This window comes from Schistocerca cancellata, chromosome 1 (assembly GCF_023864275.1).
Source record: "Schistocerca cancellata isolate TAMUIC-IGC-003103 chromosome 1, iqSchCanc2.1, whole genome shotgun sequence".
NCBI lineage: Eukaryota > Metazoa > Arthropoda > Insecta > Orthoptera > Acrididae > Schistocerca > Schistocerca cancellata.
In genome coordinates, this window is record NC_064626.1 from 825,447,379 (window position 1) to 825,471,045 (window position 23,667).

At 46.0% G+C, this 23,667-nt stretch overlaps 1 protein-coding gene across 1 annotated transcript in view; it reads right to left on the reverse strand.

Moving 5' to 3' along the window:
* Window positions 1-23,667, reverse strand: part of LOC126188547 (solute carrier family 22 member 7-like) — a 172,560-nt gene that overhangs the window by 143,429 nt on the left and 5,464 nt on the right. The window contains exon 2 of the mRNA XM_049930150.1: window positions 13,929-14,238. Within this exon, the coding sequence (XP_049786107.1) occupies window positions 13,929-14,197 (269 nt within the window). The 5' untranslated portion in view covers window positions 14,198-14,238. The remainder of the gene's footprint in view (window positions 1-13,928; window positions 14,239-23,667) is intronic.

Below are 23,667 nucleotides of genomic sequence, written 5' to 3' on the forward strand. Positions count from 1 at the left end.
TGGAAGCAAAAGTTTCTAGAGGACATACTGTCCACAGATCGAGCTATACTGCTACTGTATCTGCGGTCTGGATCTAAACATCGCGCAGTTTAAACGCAAAATCACGAGTTCGACTCAACCCCTGCGAGGGGGCGCTGAAAAGTAATGCCTCCGAATTTTTTATGTGAATCCCCGCAGAGCTTTTTACATAAAACAGACTCTGGAACAGTTCTGAAGTGAATGGCATGGATTCCTTCATCTTCGGAATCAAATCAAAGTCATAAGGACTTAAGTCCGGGGACTATGGTGGATGGTACAGTACTTCCCAGTCCCATCGATCGAACAGAGCAGCCACAGCTTGCTCTGTATGCGCCTGTGTATTGTCGTGCAAAATGATGGGTGGGTTGCGCAGAAAGTATCGCCACTTCTTTAGCAAAGCTGGTCGCAGGTGATGCTCCAAAACCGAACAGTAATACTGTGCATTGACGGTCTGCCATGGAGGAACGTAATGCGTTAGGATAACACCATCACAGTTGTACACGGGAATCACCATAACTTTCACCACGCTGGGGTTCTGACGCACTTTTGACTTTCGCTGCGACCCATAATGACGCCATTCGTTGGATTGGCTTTTCACTTTTGGCTCGTACGATGTGGTCCACGTCTCATCCAGTGTTACGATGCGGCGTAAGGAAGCCTCTCCTTCGCGCTCATAGCGCTCCAAGTCCATCTGAGCAGCGTCGTAACGCATCCATTTCTGCATTTCCGTCAAGTCATGCGGAACCATTCGTGATGCAGTTTTTCCCATGCCCAGGCGTTCCTTCAGGATGCGAAGCACAGTCGTATGCGCTAATCCGGTTTCGTGGGCGAGCTCACGAATCGTATGTTGTCGATCACTGTCCACTAACGCGGCAACAGCATGCACTTCTTCTTCAGAGACGCTAGGACGACCTGCCCGATGCACGTCTGCCACAGTTTGCCGACCTTCGTTGAAGGCTTTTACCCAACGTGCCACTGTTCTGTACGGCATTGCCGATTCCCTGCACGCCTCTTGAAGACCATGATGACACTGTAGTGCTGTACGACCTCTAGCACATTCAGTCTTGATCCAACTCCGTTGTTCCTGTTTCCAAAACATAGTGACACCGTTACGTTAGACCTCTCGCTCACAAGTGACTGTGTTTCCCTCGATTGTGCGCACGCCGGTGACGTGGGACGAGCGAGTCCATTTGCTCGGAGGTAAGGTAGGTATGTGAACAACGTGTGCTATCAGCGACAATAGTAGATTCCATTGCATAGTGTCTGCACAGCAGTGTTTCCACTACTTAAGTTCCAACCTACGTATATCACTGATAAGTAGTAACAGTAGTAACAGCTGAAGTCTATCTAGCTTATCAATTTTCGATTAAAATTTCGTAATATTCGATGAGCAGCTGTGGATCGTCACGCAGTCTGCAGACATGCACCATGATTGAAGCAACATTGTATAACGTGAATGATCATCACCGACGTTGTACAATAACATAATAAAAAAATCAAGTTATTGAGAAGCACATTAGAACCCTACGTTAAGTAAAATTCTCCATGGACAAAAGCAGTCCTATTGCTGTTGTCGATAATGCACATTTATACAGTGGTGCTCAAAGCACAGGTTGTCGATTTGAACGTAGACGATAGAAGACATTGTCATCGTGAGTATTTGGCTGGCTGAGGAAGGAGAGGCAGTGATGCAACGTCTTGATCGACACAGTTCACTTCAAAGGCGAGATTTAAATTGCAAGCCTGTCCATAGTGTGTCAGTAAATGAGTATAAGCGTCACAGTTGTTGGTCATTCGCCTCTTAGATGGGATTTTAAGCTTAGTGAACCCCTATATTTGATCTGTAGGAAGTGGACTACGTGCTTGCGCCGGGTTTCAACATCTACCTTCTCTCTCATAATAATCAAACCAAAATGACACCACATCCTGTATACATCATCAGGGTCTCAGGCACTTAAAAATCTCATAGGTTGGGCGCGCAAGCTGCCAAAATGGCTTCTAGCAGAATAGTCATGGCTCACGACCCGAGGTACTCGATAGCGGAATAAATATTTGTCACAGTAATTTACTGACCACAGGCTAGGAGATGGTGGCAAACCGCTCCTGGTCGCTAGCCCACATGAACAACAGACTTCGTGTCGATGCTCTTGTCTAAATCCTAAACCAAAATGCAGAGAGTCGGCGAGACACCTAGGTACCGATGTAATTTTTCATTCCCCTCTCCTCGTCACAAAAAAAAAAAGGTGACACTACATTCTAAGCAGAGGGTACGCTAGAGTGATACTTTCATGTCACAACACACAAATAAACCACAAATGAAATTTGTCAACACATTAAACGGCATTCACCACGTCGCTGAAGAACCTCTTGAGATCTAGCAGCTAACTGTGTCGTACACTCTTTTTTCCTGTTTCACTGCGCTTTCATAAAATGTTTTCTAGCATCTGAAATGGGTACAGACTTCACATATAAACATCAACCTGTGGATTCTGCACTCTGTACTTTCTTTTTAACTAGTCACACTTCTGAATGGTCTGATGCTGCCCTCCACGAATTCCTCGCCTGTGCCATCCTCTTCATCTCAGAGTGGCACTTGCACCCTACGTCCTCAATTATTTGTTGGATAAATTTCAATCTTTTACAGTTTTTATCCTCTACAGCTCCCTATAGAACTTGGAAATTATTCTCAGATGTCTTAACACGTATAATACCATCCTGTCCTTCTTCTTATCAACGTTTTCCGTATGTTTCCTTTCTTCTCCGATTCTGAGGAGAACATCTCCATTCTTTAACTTATCAGTTCACAAAATTTTCAACGTTCTTCTATAGCACCACATTTCAAACTCTTCGGTTCTCTTCTGTTCCAGTTTTCCTACAATCCATGGTACTCTATCGTACCATGTTGTTCTCCAAACGTAAATTCTCAGAATTTTTTTTCCTCAGATTAAGTGTTACGTTTCATACTAGTAGGCTTCTTTTGGCAGAGAATGCCCTCTCTGCCTTTGCTAGTCTGCTTTTTATCTCCTCCTTTCTTCGTCTGTCATTGGTTATTTTGCTGCTGAGGTAGCATAATTCCTTAACTTCGCCTACTTCGTGATCACCAATTTTGATGTTAATTTTCTCGCTGTTTTCATTTCCGCTACTTCTCATTACTTCTACCTTTTCCCGTTTTACTCTCATTCCCTGTCTGTACTCATTAGACTGTTATTCAGTTCAACAGATCCTGTAATTCTTCTTCACTTTCACTGAAAACAGCAATATCGTCAGCGAATCTTATTACTGATATCCTTTCATCCTCCATTTAATTCCACTCTTGAACCCTCCTTTTATTTCCGTCAATGCTTCTTCGACGCATAGGTTGAACAGTAGGGGCGAAAGACTGTATCCTTGTCTTACATCCTTTTTAATCCGAACTCTTCGTTCTATGTCTTCTAGTCTTATTGCTCTCTCTTTTTCCTTGTACATATTGTATATTACTCAGCTTTTCCTGTAGCTTACTCCTATTTTTCTCAGAATTTGAAACATTTGCGCAATTTCACAGCGTTGAACGCTTTTTCCTGGTCGTCCAATCCTGTGAATGTGTTTTGATTTTTCTTCCGTGTTGCTTCCATTATCAAGCGCAACATCAGGGCTTCTCTCTCTGGTGCCTTTACGTTGCCTAAAGCCAAAGCCCTCGTCATCTAGCAGTTTCTCAATTTCTTTTCCATTCTTCTATATATTGCTCTTGTCAGCAACTTGGAAGCATGAGCTGTTAGGCTGGCTGTTAGATGGTTCTCGCACTTATCTGCTCTTGCTATTTTCGGAACTGAATGGATGATATTTTTCCGAAAGCCTGATGGTATGTCGTCAGTCTCATACATTCTACACACCAATTTGAATGGTCGTTTGGTTGTCACTTCCTCCAATGATTTTAGAAACTGGAATGAAACCTACTCCATCTGACTTATTTGGGCTTCAGTCTTCCAAAGCTCTTTCTACATTCTGAATTTATCACCGGATCCCTTATGCCTTCCATCTCGAAACAAATTTCTTCTGTCACGTCGTGAGACAAGTCCTCCCTATCACAGAGGTCGCCTCGCGAGGTAGCCGTGCAGTCTAGGCGCCTTGCCACAGTTCGAGTGGCTCCTCCCCCCTCCCCCTCCCCTCCCTCCTCCCACGCCCTCCGCATCGGAGGGTCGAGTCCTGTCTCAGGCATGGGTGTGTGTGTGTGTGTTGTTTTTGTCCTTAGCGTCAGTTACAGTTACTTTAAGTTAGATTAAGTAGTTTGTAAGTCTAGGGACCGATGACCTCAGAAGTTTGGTTCCAGAGGAACTTATCACAAATTTCCAAATTTCACCGAGATCTTCAAAGTAGTATTTCCATCTTTCTGCCCTCTCATCTGCGTTTAACAGTGGAATTCCCGTTGCACTCTTAATGGTACCAACCTTCCTTTTAATTTCACTGAATGTTGTTTTGACTTTTCTGTATGCTGAGTCAGTCCTTCCTACGATCATTTTTTCCGATTTCTTCTTATTTTTCTTACAGCCATTTAGCCTTAGCTTCACTGTACTTCCTATTTATTTCAATCGTAAGTGATCTAAAAGTTGCGACATTGTCGCGAATAAAACAGTGACCCGTATATATAAAAGTTTCCTTTAATTTACATCTAGGGTCACAAACTTTTTGTTAACAGATTAACGGTTTCGGTCTATAATGACCATCATCAGATGTGCAGCAAAAAATGGGAAAACCATAAATACACTCGCAGATTGTCTACAGCTTAAAAACAGTAAATAGACCATAATGAAAAGTACTACTGGCATATATATGCATTTGTGCGCTTTAAGTATGAAGAGGCATACCTGTTTTATAAAAAAAGTCCTAATATACTGCTGCCAAAGTGGCATCGCCAAATGTTAAATGCAAAATCAGCACCAGCATCGTCAAATATATATAAATAACAGCATATGCACGAGTCATGTTGTCAGTAGCACTACTGTTCAAAACAAGCTGCTGTACAGTAGCCACAAGATGTTTCTGTTGTGCGTTCACCCGATGCCGCTAATATACACTAGTTTTCAATGATTAATATACACTAATATGATTAATATACACTAGTTTTCAATGATTAATTGAACAGCGTAAAATAAAAGGGGGATACAATAGTTGAAGTCTGTAATGAGCTTATAACGTATAAGAGGCATTACAGTAATAAAAAGAGGTAAAATAGAACACACATATTGGCACTCGAGCATATGTCAACTACTGTCTCTTAACTCTTCCTCTTTTTAACAATCTGACTTTTGTCGTGTTCTATTTTATCGCTTTTTAATACTGTAATGCCATTTTTTTCTCAAAGCATATTGGTATTATATATGATTTCAATACACCATATTATTCGCCACTCTTTTTGATTACAAAACCCTATTTTTCAAAATAATTTCCATTCAATGCAAAGGCCTGACTGGCAGGACCTGTATGTCTGCATGGTACCACTCAACTGGTCGACAATAACGTCTGCATCATCCATGCAGTGCTTCCCACGGAGTGCATCCTCCATTGGGCCGAGCTCATTGCTCTTTACGATCTTTTGTTAGGTGGTGAGAGACTTTTCTTTACTGTTATTTCATCCCTTCGCATACCATACGTGCGGGAGGAGGGGGGGGGGGATGTGGGCTGTGAGCGGTACAGTCAACTCGTTTTTCAGCGAATTCACAATAAAATAATAAAGCCGTTGAGAAACTAAGAAACAAATAGTGGACATATATACACATAATTTAAAACTTTTTGAAGGTGAAAAATAAAACGCAACTTTTGAGATGTGTGATAGATGCCTTTTTGGACTGGTACTTAAAAATAGTAATAATAAAAGGTAAAATGAATACAATAAGCACAGATTAAAATCATGTTGCCAAAACACTGATATATAAAAGAAGCACTTTTCTGTCACTAGAAATTGGAAGGACCTGCCATGGGATAGGGAGTCAGTTGTTAAAAGGGAAAAGATTGACTGGTGAAGAGGGCAGGAATGTGGTAGTATAAGGATGTTTAGATCCAAACCGCAGATACAGGAGCAGTATAGCTCGATCTTTGGACAGTATGTCCTTCAGAAACGTTTGCTTCTTACAGTATTGACATTGTGTCTCGACGGGCAGAGTTTAGTAGATGGTAAAGGCAACCTTTGCGGCGACCAGATTTCATATCAAAGGCTGCAAATATCTGTTCTGTATGTCATCACTATAGATGGCATAGTTAGAGAAAGAGGAAAGACACCGTGATGTGAGTGTGCACTTAAAGAAAGTACATCCAAAACAAATGCTGCTCTGTCAGGTGACATCCCTTTTTACATACTTTTTATGGATAATAAGAGGGCAGGAATGTGGTAGTATAAAGATGGAGGACTGATGCATTGCAGCGATGGGGTAAAAGTGGCTGTTGGGACAGAAGAGGGCATGGGCCAGAGGGGGGAACTGGTGACAATAATAGTTGTTGGGAAAAGTAGGTGGGGAAAGAAAGGCTGAAAAGTAAAAAGGGGTAAGGGTATGTGGGGTGGGGAGGAAGAGGAAGCCCTGATTATGGGTGGATTATGTGGTTGGACCTATAGCTGGTAGTTCATGATCTGGAAGGTTGAAATTCCTTTGGGCAAGCATGTAGAGGGTGTGTAGTGGAGGGTTAGTGGTTGCTAAAGGGGCGGCAATGTATGATTGGAAACTAGAGGGGAAATGATAGGATTATTGGAGACGAGTTTGTGGATGGTGTAGACTGTTCAGAGGTGTTCAGTGTGAGTGAGGAGAGGCAGGAATGTGATGAGTTGGTAAATGATCCTTGTGGGGGAAGGTGAACAGATGCAGAAAATGAGGCAGGGTGCATGACGTTCAATGATCTGGAGGGACTTATAGAACCTGGGAATGGCGAATATCCATGCATAGCAAAGGATGGAGCAGATTGGGATTTATACATGTGAAGGACAGTAGAGGTGTGTAGCCCCATGTTTGGCCAGTTAGTAGTTTTCGTAGTTTTAGTCTATAGTGGGCTTTATGTGGGATGGTTGGTGGGTGAGCTTTCCACACTGAATGCTGGTCAGACGTTAGTCCAAGGTATATTAGTGTATCAGTTACCTAGAGGGAACGGTCATAATCGAATAGGTATAAGCAATGTCGACAGGAAGTGTGTGTAGTGTGACATATTATTATTGCCTCGGTTTGGAGGGGTTAATCTTAGGGAGCCATTGGCTAACCCAGGAGGTAAAGTGATTGAGATGGATGTGGAGGAATTTTTGGGACTTTTGGAGTATAGCATAGAAGTGAGGAAAGCAGTATCATCAACATCCTGAAGGAGATGTCTTGGTGGAGATGGTTTGGGTGTATCAGCAGTGTATAAGAGTTAAAGGAGAGGGGAGAGAATGGAACCTTGGTGCACTCCTTCAGTGGGATGGAAGGTATGAAAAATGGTGTTGTTAAGAAGGACATAGGATGGGCGATTGGAGAGAAAGGATGTAATAAGGTGTACATAGTTGATGGGAAGTGCATAAGTCTGGAATTTGAAAGGGAGACCGGAACGCCACTTGCAGTTCTATGCTTCCTCTAGATCAAGGGAGACAAAGATGGTGGAGTTACAGTTGTTGACTTGTTGGGATAGGAGATGGGTGAGGTTCAGGAGTTGATCATCAGCAGAGAGGAAAGGTAGAAACCACGGTGGGTAATAGGAAGCAGAGGATGTTCATGCAGATGGTGGTGGATGCAATGGGAAAGGATGGATTCAGATACCTTGCTGAACACTGAGTGAAGCTGATGGGGCGTTATGAGGAAGTATTGGGGGGGGGGGGGGGTCCATATGGCTTGAGGAAAAGTGAGATTTTGGAGATTTTCCATGCATCGGGACAGTAGCCTGAGGAGAGGGTAGTGTTACACAGGGCTGCAGTGGTGATGAGAAAGGAAATAGGACATTGTATGAGGTGGTGATAGGCCATGTGGTCATAACCAGGGGATGTGTTGCGATTTCTGTGAAGTACTTGTTTATGTTCTGTGCTGTGATTGGGGCGTTTAATACTGTTTCTGGTACATTGTTCAAGTTGCAGAAGCTAGACGTCAGGAATGGGACTGTGATATCTGTGTGTTCATGGACAGTAGGAAATTAGAAGTAGTCAAAGTGAGGGTCCTCATGGATGGAGAAGATGTTGAAGAGATAGGATGCTGAGGGAAGGTTGATGGGAAGGATCGGGTAGTGAGGGATGAGTTGGATGCCAGTAAGTCAGCGGAATGCTTTCCAGTACTTGGAAGAGTTAACTGGGAGTGTAGCATTGAGCCTGGTGCATGTCTGGCGCCAGTAAATTTCTCATGTGTCGCTGTAGTTGCTGGTGGCGTGTGAGTGTATCCTGGTGACGAATTCAGAGGAAGGAGCGATATGAGCGATAGGATTCACAGGGAAGGACTACAGCTTCAGATGAGAGAACAGGGTGATGAGCATATATGGCTTTAATAGGCATATAGGCGGATATAGCATCTGAAAACGTCTGCTGCAGAAAGGCTGTAGCGTGGGGCATATCGGCAGATTGGTAGAAGGTTAGCAGGTGGCTTACTAGCTAGGTATCTATGGATTCCTGGTAGGCATTCCAGTTGGCATGGGAGTAGTTGTGGACCATTTTCGGACGGAGATGGAGTGCATGAGGACGAGGTAGTGTGTAGATTATGGTGAGGAAGAAAGGTAGGTTGTCACTTCTAGCTGGGTCGAGTACTCCTGCAATGAGGCGTCCAAAGAGTGTACTGTGGGATGGGGACAATGTCACAGTTAAGAACTGACCCCACCGCCAGATGTTCAAGTCAGCGGGAGTAATATACTGTAGTTGGGAAACGTACAGGAGACGTGGGTGAGGAAATCACAGGAAATGGGAATATTAGATGGGATGGAGATAGTAGCAGTGCTTTTTTTTCATTATTGTTATTTTTAAACCTGTGTACAGGCAGGCCTGCAACAGCATACTACGCCACTTATTGGCTGCAGAGAAACACAAAAGATACAAATGGAGATAATTAGAGAAAAAAAATATGGTGGACATAGAAACGGAGACAAACACTTTTTAAAATACATGGAGCCATTCACGGGCGTAGAATCCAAGATAAAATTTGTTCAGACACTTGGACACATACATAGACGAAAATTGTCACACGTGAACGTAGGTGCACAAAACGAATAACGCTGAACCACTTAACAAGTCCGGGGACCTGCCAAGAGAGGAGAAGGGGGGGTGGGAGAGGGAGAGGGGAGAGCAGTTGCCATGGGCAGGGGAGATATGGGGAAGGGAGGAAGGGGGAGGGGAAGCCTGGGGGAAGAGGGGTGGAGGAAGGGGACGGGGGAAAAGGAAAGAGAAGGGAGAGAGGGTGCCTAAAGGAAAGGGCGCAGGAAGTGGGGGCGGGGAGGATCAAAGTTCATAGGAGGGGTAGATGGAGGGGAGGAGGACATCATCAGGGAGGGGGAGCTGGCGGAAGCCACCTTGGGAGAGGGTAAGGAGGGTGGAGAGATGGAGACCGGGTGGGACATGGGAATACAGGCGCGGCAGCGGGCGGGGGTGGGAGAGGATGGGCGAGACAAGCAGGTGAGGAGGATCGAGTTTGCGGGAGGTGTACAGGATCTATATCCTTTCAAGGAAAAGGAGGAGGTGAGGGAACGGAATGAGATTGTACAGGATCTGCGTGGGGGAGGGGAGACGGATGCGATAGGCGAGGCGGAGAGCATGGTGTTCAAGGATTTGAAGGGATTTATAAAAGGTAGAGGGGGGGGGGGAATCCAGGCCGGATGGGCGTAACAAAGGATAGGGCGGATGAGGGATTTATAGGTGTGGAGGATGGTGGAAGGGTCCAGACCCCACGTACAGCCGGAAAGGAGCTTGAGGAGGCGGAGTCGGGAGCGTGCCTTGGCTTGGATATTCCGGAGATGGGGGGTCCAGGAGAGGCGACGGTCGAGGGTGACGCCAAGGTACTTGAGGGTGGGGGTGAGGGCGATAGGACGGCCATAGACGGTGAGATAGAAATCAAGGAGGCGGAAGGAAGGGGTGGTTTTGCCTACAATAATCGCCTGGGACTTGGAGGGATTGACGTTGAGCAACCACTGGTTGCACCAAGCGGTGAACCGGTCAAGATGGGATTGGAGAAGGTGTTGGGAGCGCTGCAGGGTGGGGGCAACGGCAAGGAAGGCGGTGTCATCGGTAAATTGGAGAAGGTGGATGGGGGTTGACGGCGGCGTCATGTCCGCCGTATACAAAAGGTATAGAAGGGGGGAGAGGACGGAGCCTTGGGGCACACCGACGGAGGGAAAAAAGGTGTAGGAATCCGTGTTATGGATGGTGACGTAGGAAGGACGGTGGGAGAGAAAGGAGCCGATCAGACGGACGTAGTTAATGGGAAGGGCGAAGGTTTGGAGCTTGAAGAGGAGACCGGAATGCCATACGCGGTCATAAGCACGTTCGAGGTCCAGGGAGGGGAAGATTGTCGAGCGACGGGAATTAAGCTGTTCAGAAAGGAGATGAGTGTGGTGAAGGAGTAGGTTGTCGGAAGAGAAGGACGGCCGGAAGCCACACTGGGTAACGGGAAGGAGGCGGTGCTGGCGGAGATGCTGGTGGATGCGGCGGGTGAGGATAGATCCCAGGACCTTGCTGAAGACAAAGGTAAGGCTGATGGGACGGTAGGAGGAGACGGCGGACGGCGGTTTGCCAGGTTTAAGGAACATCAGGATACGGGAAGTTTTCCACAGGTCGGGGTAGTAACCAGTGGACAGGACTACATTGTAGAGCCTGGCCAGGGTGGAGAGGAAAGAGACAGGAGCTTCACGAAGGTGACGGTAGCTGACACGATCGTGACCAGGAGCGGTGATGCGTTTTGTGCGGAGTGTAGCAATGAGATCCTGTGTAGTGATAGGGGCATTGAGTTCCGTGTGTGCAATGTTGTCCAAGTACTGGAAACCAGGAGCGAGGGGAGGGACAGAGGTGTCAGTTCGATCGCGGACATCTGGGAAGAGGGAGTAATCGAACTGGGGATCGTTGGGGATGGAAAACACATCGGAGAGGTAGGAGGCAAAGTGATTGGCCTTACTAAGGGTGTCAGGGAAGGGGTGATCATCATGGAGAAGAGGATAGTAGGGGGAGGGTTTAGTTCCGGTAAGGCGACGGAAGGCTGACCAGAACTTGGACGAGTTGATAGGGAGGGTAGCATTTAAACGGATGCACGTCTGTCGCTAGTCCCGGCGTTTCTTAGTCGCAGTTGCAGTGATGACAGCTAAGGTTTTGAAGAAGTAGGCGGCGAGGAACCCAGCAGGAACACCCCTGTGTTATTTCAGCTGGTGGACGAGTCTGACGACTTACCATGCTTTCGTTCGCTACCAGGTCTCCGTACAAATTCTGCAAGTGCCTGTGAATATCTGCGATGCTCTGGTTTTCCACCGAAAGAAAATCAGTGGTACGCACTTTCGTTACAGAAGCAATTTTGAAGGATACGTACAGCGCCGCCACCTATTGGATCTTCATGAAACGATAGGGGCTGAAGCAGAAATATGCCACAACGCCCCAAAAGAAATTCCGCGTTTTTTCAGCTGAATTTGGCCGAGAAAAAGAAATGTGTTGTATAACTTACTGAAAGCCCCTCTCAAAAAGTTATTCACGAAAGAACAAAAAGAAAAAGCGTCACCGAAACCGCCAGTCATCAGATGGAATCATCTACAAATTCGAGGCGTATTTGACAAGTGAAAGCTGTCCGCTTGTATTTAAATGTTCTCAGCTCAGAACCAAGTTACATGGAGGCAGCGGTGTTTATGGATTGTTTACGAAGCCGCCGAAGTCATTACTTTGATTCAGCAGTCGTTTGCGAGTGAAAGCAAACGAGTATGGCCCTGAAAATCGTTGCTCCCGCCAGTTATGAAGTGCGTGCTGCAATTAGATTTTTGTGTGTTAATTGATCTAAAGCTGCACATATTCATCAGTGGATATACCTACTTTATGGGCCTACAGTCATAGACAACTTTGCCGAGGCCTTAAAGTAGTCTTAAGTAGGTACACGATGAGCGGAGTGGCAGGTCTAGAACGTTAAAATTATGCAGCTACCTCACCAAAACCTGCAGTCTGGTCGATTATTGACCGCTCGTACTCTGATTCATGAATTTCCTCTCGACTGTAACGGAAAAATTCGTATGTCGAAAATCGTGTGTAAGGTGAGGACCGAAACAGCTTACCGACCAATACAAAGAGGACCGTTGTTGACGAGATGGAGATGCTTCGTTTTCTTGCTATTCTTCTCAAATGGTTCAAATGGCTCTGAGCACTATGGGATTTAACCTTTAAGGTCATCAGTCCCCTAGAACTTAGAACTACTTAAACCTAACTAACCTAAGGACATCACACACATCCATGCCCGAGGCAAGATTCGAACCTGCGACAGTAACGTTCGAGCGGCTCCAGACTGTAGTGCCTAGAACCGCTCGGCCACTCCGGTCGGCGCTATTCTTCTCACTCGCTTCCTCGCACTACTACGTCTTTTTGCACGTGAAACTATTACTTGGTTGACAATGGGTTGAAGAGGAACGCAAGTCTACCACTGTCTACCTGTTCATTTCCCAAACGGAGAACTTCCATGGAGAGGGGTTGGAAAACCTAGTCCGAAGTTACGAAAAGTACTTACAAGGAAAAAACAAGTGCCATCACTTGATTTCCTAGGAACTTCACTCAGTCGAATAAGAGTAAAAATAAGCGATCCCGTGTCTCGGCTTATACGTAGATACTCGACTGTTTCTCAAGAAACGACGGTCAAAGTTTTCACCGTTCTGCATCCCTAGACGAACTGGTTGCTCAGTGGTTGGCGTCGCAGATTCTTAATCTTGCGCCCTGTGCTCGAAACCTGATTATTGTTTTTTTTTTATTGTTTTCCTTTATCTACCCATGTCCGCAGAAGGTTACAGCACGAATGTTTCGTATCAGATTAGGAGATACAGGAGCGTTATATTAATTGTAAATTACAACTGGATTTCACAATGAGTGTCAGACATTTATTACGTAACATTTGTGCGTATCGTATGTTGAGAGGCTATAATCTCTTTAAATTCTCATATTTTGATATTTCATTCTTGTATCAATTCTTATATTAATTCTTATAATGACATTTCGTCATATCAATCTCACTCGGGAAAGAGACGTTAACATTCTGAGAAGATTTCGCGCATTGGCAATAATTTCACGGCAAACCAAGCATAATGGACTACTTTCCCGAAAACTGGCGCTTGCGATTGATCATGAATCAAGATACGCTACAGGGATTACACCGAAAACAATTTCAAGTAATTTTCTCATTCTTCTTTTTATTACGATCATACAATTATTATATGACTAACGACAACGTTATATCAAAATACGCTGTAAAACATCCGTGTAGTAACCTTCTACAAACATGGGTAGATAAATGAAAGCAACAAAATTAAAATAAAATAATTAAGAAACAGTTATCGGGTTTTGAACATGAGACACAAAACTAAGAAGCCTCGACACTAACAACTGTGCCACCACTTAGTCTGAGTATCGAAAAGGTACATAAAAGGCACACAAAGTCTCTGGAAAATACCTCGAAAACTTTGACCGTTGTTTTTTCCGAAACTATCGAGTATCTACGGATAAGGGGAGACTGATGTTCGCTTATTTTGACCGCCCTTCCACTGAGCGAGGTTTCTGGCACCTATCGTGTTGTCCTCGTTAGAAGTAAATGACATTACGTGGATAAGCGGAGTAGGTGTGTATAGTATGTCTAAACGGCTCTTAGGTTTCGAATATGTCACGCAGTAATTGTCTGAAAATAGAAAGACAGTGTCGAACAACCTGAATTGGGCAGCATCTTAAGTAAATAGTCCATTTCATTACTGAAATGCGAGTAGTCTCTTCACGGGTAAGATCCTATTCTCACCTGGGTATGTGCAAGGCCTTCCACTGCTGCTGAGTGTAGTTGGTGGCCTCCCTGCCGGGCACGTGGCACCAGTGGTCGGGCACGGTGAGCGCGATGACGAAGTTGACGTACGGCATGGCGGCGAACGTCATCACCAGCAGGTTGAAGGTCCAGTTGAAGCGCTGCTGGAAGCGACCGCGCGTGCCCACCGCCTCCAGCAGACTGTCCATCACATTTCTTTCCGGGGTATTTCCGTCTTCGTCCTTCCTCAAAGGGCCCAGCTCTGCCATTTTACTCGGCGCTTTTGTCCTACTGTTTGTAAGACTGCCTTCTGTTGATAAAAACTTCTCTGTAAGCATAATAGTTTAACTCGGTGGTGTTACTTTAAAACTAAAAACTTTCAATTTCCTATTCCAGGAACAAAACACATATACATTAACATATAAATTCGTAATATGGGCAGCCACGGCTGTTTGAACTCATGGTAAACTGAACTTGATGAAACCACAAACAGGTGTTAACTGATGATTTATTCGCGACCGGTTTCGCTGCGTTAAAGCAGTATCTTCAGGTGGTTGTACTTAGAAAGGAAAGAATCCCTGTAATCTATGTATTTAAAAATTCAGGGCAGCCAATAAAAAATAAACCTAAGCAAAAAGAACTAATAGTAATGTCACATAGATTGGCACCGAAAGACTCTCCCAAAGTTTACCGTCGTAGACTCCAAACGTGCATTACTTTTGCCGGCCGGTGTGGCTGAGCGGTTCTAGGCGCTTCAGTCTGGAACCGCGCGACCGCTACGGTCGCAGGTTCGAATCCTGCCTCGGGCATGGATGTGTGTGATGTCCTTAGGTTAGTTAGGTTTAAGTAGTTCTAAGTTCTAGGGGACTGATGACCTTAGATGTTAAGTCCCGTAGTGCTCAGAGCCATTTGCATTACTTTTCCCTTCCTTGAGGGGGGGGAGGGGCGTTATCTTTGCAGTAACGGAGCTGTTTAATACGTTTCATTTGTCAGTCAGATGCACTATTGATGGTGCCCACTTTATGCTTCTTCTATTACATTTAATCATATTTATTACAGTAACTGTGGTTCTTTTTGCCACAGTGCCTCATCTCCTGCAGTAGCAGCCCCAATGCTCTTCCAGTTACTATTTGTTGACCACTTCCCCTCTTCACGGGGTTGCGAGCGTCTTTGGGTGCTAATCTATGTGACACTACAGTAAGCAGTTTATCTTTGGGTTTATTTTCATTGTGTGTCCTTAATAAAGTTTTTAAATACATAGATTAAGAAGATGCTTTCCTTTCTGTGCAGAAGCTCCTGAAGATGCTGCTTCAACACAGCGAGACTGATCGTGAATAAATCATCAGTTAACAACTATTTGCGGCTTTATTCAAGTTCAGTTTACCAGATATACAATGACGGAAAAAAATCGCAACACTAAAAAATAATTAATGTAGAGTAATAAAATTTCGGGAAGACGTTTCTCTAGGTAACGTATTTAAGTGATTAACATTGCAAGATTACAGGTTAATGTTAGCACGAATAAACCATTGTAAATGTGAAATGCTGGTACATTAATAAGCAGTAAATCAGCCAGGTTGTTGAATGCAAACATGGACATATGCATGCATTGTGTTGTACAGGTACCAGATGCCAGCCTGTGGGATGGAGTTCCATGCATGTTACACTTGGTCGGTCATTACAGGAACGATTAATGCTGCTTGTGGATGACGCTGGAGTTCTCCTCCGATGATGTTCAAATGGTTCAAATGGCTCTGAGCACTATGGGACTTAACTTCTGAGGTCATCAGTCCCCTAGAACTTAGAACTACTTAAACCTAACTAACCTAAGGACATCACACATATCCATGCCCGAGGCAGGATTCGAACCTGCGACCGTAGCGGTCGCGCGGTTCCAGACTGTAGAGCCTAGAACCGCTCGGCCACACCGGCCGGCTCCGATGATGTCCCACATGTGCTCGACTGGAGACAGACTTGGTGATCGACCACGCCAAGGCAACATACCTGCAGAGCTTGTTGGGTTACAACAGCGGTATGTGGGCGAGCATTACCCTGTTGGAAAACACATCGTAGGATGCTGTTGATGAATGGCAGCGCAGCAGTTCGAATCACCAGACTGACGTACGATTTTGCAGTCAGGATGCGTGGGGCAACCACGAGAGTGCTCTTGCTGTCCTACGAAGTGGCACCCCAGACCTTAGCTGCAGGTGTAGCTCCAGTGTGTCCAGCACGCAAACAGGTTGGCTGCAGGCCCTCAACTGACCCCCTTATAACCAACTGTCGGCAGTCACTGGCACCGAGGCAGAACCAGCTTTCATCAGAAAACACAACAGACCTCCACCTTGCGCTCCAAAAGCAGTCTCCTGACAGCACTGAAGTAGCAAATGGCGGTGGTTTGGGCTCACTGGAATGCGCGCTACAGAGAACCTGGCTCAGAGCTGTCCTTGAAGCAACGAATTTGTAACGGTTCATTGTGTCATCGTGGTACCAATTCATGCTCAAACTGCTGCTGCAGATGCAGTACGATGCGCCAGAGCCATACACCGAACACAAAGGTCTTCCCTCTGGGCAGTGCTACTTGGCCGTCCGGAGCCCGGTCTTCTTGCGACCGTACATTCTCGTGATCATCGCTTTCAGCAATCATGTACAGCGGCTACATTACTGCCAAGTCTTTCTACAGTAACGCAGAAGGAACATCCAGCTTCTCGTAGTCCTATTACATGACTTCGTTCAGACTCACTGAGGTGTTGGGAATGGCGTCTTTGACACCTTAAGGCATTCTTAACTAACATCAACTCACCACGTCCAGTTTCAATGGTAACTAAAACTCATGACTGTTACAGCGCGTATTTAAAGCAAACCTCTTATGCATCCTCACAGTGCTGCTACTAGCGCCACTCATATGCACGAAACGTGAATAGACATCATCTTTCAGATGAAAAAACACTAGTACTCCCTTTCGATTATGTCGCACTATTCCTGGTTGATGTTGCGATTTTTTTCTGTCAGTGTACATTTATTGGTTCCCACTGCTATACAAGCTTTTTATTCCTCTTTTATCATTACGTATGAGATTATAATTTCAATATGTTGCTAGCAAATCTTAGTGTTTTACAACTTTCAGCAGTTAATATCAGTCATTAATGTGAGAGTCTTAGTGTTTGCGGCAAGAGCGATCCAGAACGCACGACGGTGCCCATAGATGCTGAGCAGGTGCAGGTGTCTACGACACAGCAACTGAAATGCTTTCATCTGATTCAGCGGGATACTTGAGCCGTCTTCAAATGATTCAAATGGCTCTAAGCACTATGTGACTTAACATCTGAGGTCATCAGTCCCCTAGACATAGAACTACGTAAACCTAACTAACCTAAGGACATCACGCACATCCATGCCCGAGGCAGGATTCGAACCTGCAACCGCAGCAGCAGCGCGAGACGCCTTCGATGGACCTAGGATTTTCTGCGCGGACTCTGTTCTATGTACGTGTCTCATCGGTGTTAATTGGCTTACCTAGGGGGGGGGGGAGGAGAGGGGACAGAGTTTTGGGGCAATTCCATGCCCTCCCCCCCCCCCCCCCACCCCGCCTCCCCCATAACAAAGTGATCTTCACAAGCCGAGTCCAGCCTCAGAGATATGAGAATCAGTTAGAAGATAGGAGGAACATATAATCGATACTGACTAGTAGTAAACATTTCTCATGAGATTTCTACGTTATTTCGCCACTTACTGCGAAAGTAATATGAGCAGCTCCCGCCTTCCTTCACTCCTCCCTCCCTCCTCCCTTCCTAACGTGGGTACGGACTTGACTCCGTTGGCTCTCTCCTGTTGTATTTCTGGTACTCATTCTGAAGCTTTCCTTTTCTAGCAGTTTACATTAGAGCCATTCAGTGCATCCCATAGAATAAGTGCGACGTATATCGAGACTTGACTCCGTTGGCTCTCTCCTATTGTATTTATGGTACTCATTCTGAAGCTTTCTTTCTCTAGCAGTTTACATTAGAGCCATTACAGTGCATCCTATAGAATAAGTGCGATGTATATCGAGTGCCAAAACTGTTCCTGCACTTTAGTTACCTGACAACTAACTGGATTGTCACCATCACTGTGACATTTTATGCAATCCAGCAACTCTATCCCGTACGAGGGCAAGGTAAATTTGTTACACTTGCAATGAAAGACTGTTCTTCAAGCCGAAGGTTCTTTTATTTTACGATGGTGTCCTCTCTGAAGCAAATCAAATACCTGTCTGTGGTTGGTGTAACGTCATCATTGAACTGAAAAAACTGGATTACATGAATAAATGTCTTTCTATGTGAAAATAAGTTGAATTCACGGGAAGGAAAAAAAAGAAGTTTAGAATTCAACGTCCATCGACGAGGAGGTCATTAGAGACGGATTACCAGCTCGGCCCTGTCATTGCAAGGGAGCGATCCCTGCATTCGGCAAAAGTGTTACAGGAAAAATACGGGAAACCTATGTCTCAGTCGCAGTCCCCCGAATTCGAGTTCAGTGTTTCTCGTTGGAAGTATCATGGTGGTCGTCGGATGAACAGTGTGAAAGTTCCAACAGCTCAGTTTTCTCATTATCAAACGGCCTTTATGGGCAGATGCATTGTCCTGCATTTTATCTTTTACCGTCCCAACACTTCTAATTTATTCTTGCCATATAGTCCCGAAGAATTGCACAGCATTAGCAAGTAATTGTTGCACCATCTGCAAGATAATCAATACGAAGAATTCCTTTAGCATTCCAGAGAAAAGCGGCCTATGAAAATGAGTGCTCATTTCTTGGTACGGCGCCACCGTCGTCCACCCACCACACTGATTGGTGTTTTACTATCTACGTCAAGTGGTGAACCCAGGCTTCATCCGTATTATCAAATTAGGGCACAAAATTAGTCAGATGATTTCCAGCGCGTTTCAAACAATGGTGAAAGATTCATTTTCATATTCGCGTTTGGTCAGAATCCAAAAGATACGACATACATTTTGAACGAAATCTTTCCTGCAGTTAATCAGCACTGTAACATACTGTACTCTCTTATCTAAATTGACTATAGTGTCACCAGTCATACATGATATTTTGTTTATTCATTTACATGGTCACTGAACATTTAACTACTGTATTAATGCTCACTCTGTGGCTCAATGATTTTATGGCTGGCTGTGCGGTTCTAGGCGCTACAGTCTGGAGCCGAGCGACCGCAACGGTCGTAGGTTCGAATCCTGCCTCGGGCATGGATGTGTGTGATGTATTTAGGTTAGTTAGGTTTAATTAGTTCTAAGTTCTAGGCGACTGATGACCTCTGAAGTTAAGTCGCATAGTGCTCAGAGCCATTTGCACAATTTGGATTTTATGGCTGGAAAACATGTTCTCTACCTGTCTGCCATATACACTCCTGGAAATTGAAATAAGAACACCGTGAATTCCTTGTCCCAGGAAGGGGAAACTTTATTGACACATTCCTGGGGTCAGATACATCACATGATCACACTGACAGAACCACAGGCACATAGACACAGGCAACAGAGCATGCACAATGTCGGCACTAGTACAGTGTATATCCACCTTTCGCAGCAATGCAGGCTGCTATTCTCCCATGGAGACGATCGTAGAGATGCTGGATGTAGTCCTGTGGAACGGCTTGCCATGCCATTTCCACCTGGCGCCTCAGTTGGACCAGCGTTCGTGCTGGACGTGCAGACCGCGTGAGACGACGCTTCATCCAGTCCCAAACATGCTCAATGGGGGACAGATCCGGAGATCTTGCTGGCCAGGGTAGTTGACTTACACCTTCTAGAGCACGTTGGGTGGCACGGGATACATGCGGACGTGCATTGTCCTGTTGGAACAGCAAGTTCTCTTGCCGGTCTAGGAATGGTAGAACGATGGGTTCGATGACGGTTTGGATGTACCGTGCACTATTCAGTGTCCCCTCGACGATCACCAGTGGTGTACGGCCAGTGTAGGAGATCGCTCCCCACACCATGATGCCGGGTGTTGGCCCTGTATGCCTCGGTCGTATGCAGTCCTGATTGTGGCGCTCACCTGCACGGCGCCAAACACGCATACGACCATCATTGGCACCAAGGCAGAAGCGACTCTTATCGCTGAAGACGACACGTCTCCATTCGTCCCTCCATTCACGCCTGTCGTGACACCACTGGAGGCGGGCTGCACGATGTTGGGGCGTGAGCGGAAGACGGCCTAACGGTGTGCGGGACCGTAGCCCAGCTTCATGGAGACGGTTGCGAATGGTCCTCGCCGATACCCCAGGAGCAACAGTGTCCCTAATTTGCTGGGAAGTGGCGTTGCGGTCCGCTACGGCACTGCGTAGGATCCTACGGTCTTGGCGTGCATCCGTGCGTCGCTGCGGTCCGGTCCCAGGTCGACGGGCACGTGCACCTTCCGCCGACCACTGGCGACAACATCGATGTACTGTAGAGACCTCACGCCCCACGTGTTGAGCAATTCGGCGGTACGTCCACCCGGCCTCCCGCATGCCCACTATACGCCCTCGCTCAAAGTCCGTCAACTGCACATACGGTTCACGTCCACGCTGTCGCGGCATGCTACCAGTGTTAAAGACTGCGATGGAGCTCCGTATGCCACGGCAAACTGGCTGACACTGACGGCGGCGGTGCACAAATGCTGCGCAGCTAGCGCCATTCGACGGCCAACACCGCGGTTCCTGGTGTGTCCGCTGTGCCGTGCGTGTGATCATTGCTTGTACAGCCCTCTCGCAGTGTCCGGAGCAAGTATGGTGGGTCTGACACACCGGTGTCAATGTGTTCTTTTTTCCATTTCCAGGAGTGTATTTCGTTGATTTTGTACTTGTACGTTGTAACACCTAGTTCAGAAGATCCTGATAACGACTTCACTTAACAAAGTACATTTACACCCGACATTGTTGTATTTGATAATGGATTAATGCCGAGATCATGATAGTAATATAAAATAACGAAGTTATAAAGTCAAATGGCGGAAATATTATTCAAATCTCGTCAAAGAAGCACCCAGAGGCTCGGATTTCTTGTCATCTTCGATTCGATGTGCAACTGGTGCTGTAGTGACCACAAGGACCACTAACAGGCGGCTCAGAGCGCTCCTTGCGCCGACTACCGTTGACCGCAGTACACCAACAAGCCCGTTTTCAATGGAACTGGGCACATTCTGCCCGAAATCTCATTGACTGCAGCATAATTGTCTTCACTGCTGAGTCCCGCTTCGAACTGAGCCCCAGCAACCAGCAAAGACGTGTCTGGATGTGTCCCGACAGGGCTGGAATACCAACCAGACTATCGCCCGCCAAGAGGCTCGCCAGCCACGGGTGATCTTCTTAGGTGCTGTTTCATTTCAAGAAGGAACACTTTGGTTGTCACCCATGACAAGCGGGACGTCGACGATATTCTCCGCCCCGTTTTGTTGCCCTTCATAGCAATCCATCCTGGACTTACATTTCAGCAAGATAATGCGAGGGTCTGTACTGCTTGTATTCCTGTTTGCCAAAACGCACCTTGACCAACAAGTTCGCCGGATCTTTACCCAATTGAGAGCGTTTGGAGCATTATGGGCAGGCCCCTCCAACCAAATCGGGATTTTGACGACTTAAAGAGCCATTTGGACAGAATCTGGGGGGATATCCCCCAGCAGGACGTCCAACAACTCTATCAATCAACGCCAAGCCGGATAACTGCTTGTATAGGGGCCAGAGGTGGGCCAAAGCGGTTTTGACTTGCTCAATTTGTGCAACTAAATGGTTCTAATGGCTCTCAGCACTATGGGACTTAACAGCGGAGGTCATCAGTTCCCTAGAACTTATAACTACTTAAACCTAACTAACCTAAGGACATCACACACATCCATGCCCGAGGCAGGATTCGAACCTGCGACCGTAGCGGTAGCGCGGTTCCGGACTGAAACGCCTAAAACCGCTCGGCCCCCGCGGCCGGCATTTGTGCAACTCTCTCTCCTGAATTTATCATACAACATTTCTGTAATTCTAATCATTTGTTTCGCCGTGCACGTACATCACATCTGCCCATTTCCGACCCATTCAGATAATTCCTTCGTGGCGCCTCTGTTTTTTGCCTTAGAGTGTACTTTCATTCAGCTGTACGCAGTGACTTCTGCTTATGTGCTACATCCATATGTTGTTATACGTGTTGTACATGATTAAATGTAGTGTGATTTTTCGAAGTATAGGGGAGTCCATGTGCAGAAAACCCCTTCATAGTTCTTTGAAAACACACTATAACAGTTTCTTCTGTTCCGCTTTCCTTGTCACGTTAAGTACGTAACGTTAATCTACACCTGCAACTACTGTACTGCAAGCCACCTTACTGTGTGTGGCGAGGGTCTTCTGGCACCGTTACGTTTTTGCTCCTCCCCCGTTCCATTCGCAAATACTGCGTTGGTCCCGACCGTATAGCCGGACAGCCGGCACGGTAGCTCAGCGTGTTCGGTCAGAGGGTTAGCAGCCCTCTGTAATAAAAAAAACTGAGCTAATCAATCAACAGCGAACTTAAAACGGATGTCTTACGATGTCCGCCCCGAGCAGATGCAACGAACACATGCGAACAAAATGAGAGTTTTTAAAAAAAAAAAAAAAAAAAAAAAAAAAAAAAAAAAAAAAAAAAAAAAAAAAAACGCGTTAAAGCGTTCGCTTCCGGGAAAGCGGCAGGCGCGCCGGCCGTGGTTCGAATCCTCCCGGTGTATTACCAAGAGCCTGTGGGCTAGCCCCAATGTGATTTTTATATGACTTCCCACATCCCGCTATGTAATTAACGGATTGGTATGTACTTCCAGCCACACGTACATGCTAATCAAATAATCAAACATTTAGAACACTTTCTCACAATAATATACATGATTTACTCTGGCACTGGAGCAGATGAATCGTTTTCGGGGCAATCGGTTTTTCCTTTGCTCCGATTCTCTTAGTGCCTTACAATCATTGCAGAACCTGTACCCAACTGAGGAGATGGTCCAGCTGACATATGACCAACTGTACCTGCTCCAACGGCGGGGTAAGGAAGTGTCCTTCTGCTGGATGCCTGGTCATGTAGGAATATGGGGCAATGAACAGGCCGATCGGGCTGCCAAGGAGGCTTGCAGAGAGCGGGATGTGGTCCAGTGTCCTATTCCCTTGCAGTCTGTCATTTCTGCGCTCTACAAGAAGTCCATGGAGTTGTAGGAGGAAGAATGGTTGGCGGTGACGGCCAATAAATTGCGGTTGGTGAAGTCAACAGCTCTGCCATGGCGTTCCTCCTGCCGGTTGCTCAGGAGGGAGAAGTGACCCTAACGCGTCTTTGGATTGGGCACTGTCCTCTCACACATAGCTTTCTCTTACGGCGGGAGGCTCCCCCGTTTTATGATGCTTGTGGTGTGCACATCTCTGTCCGGTACATTTTAACAGACTGTATTTTATACCGTAATGCAAGGGCAGAAGCACAAGTTGATGGGGATCTGCCCTGTGTTTTAGCTAATGATGAGACGTGTGCGCCTAGGGTTTTAAAGTTTTGTGATGTGTCTGGACTCTGACCTAAACTTTTAGGCTGGAGGTTTTTGTGTACTGCAATGTGTCTGGCTCCTCCCTGTTTCCTTGCGGTCAGCCATCCACTTCCATCTGCTATATTGTTTTAGCTCCTTCTACCACTTTATTCTTGTGTTGTCCATGTTTTAGTGCTGACGGCATGCTTCGTCACACGTTTCCGTGTGGGTAGGCACATATTTT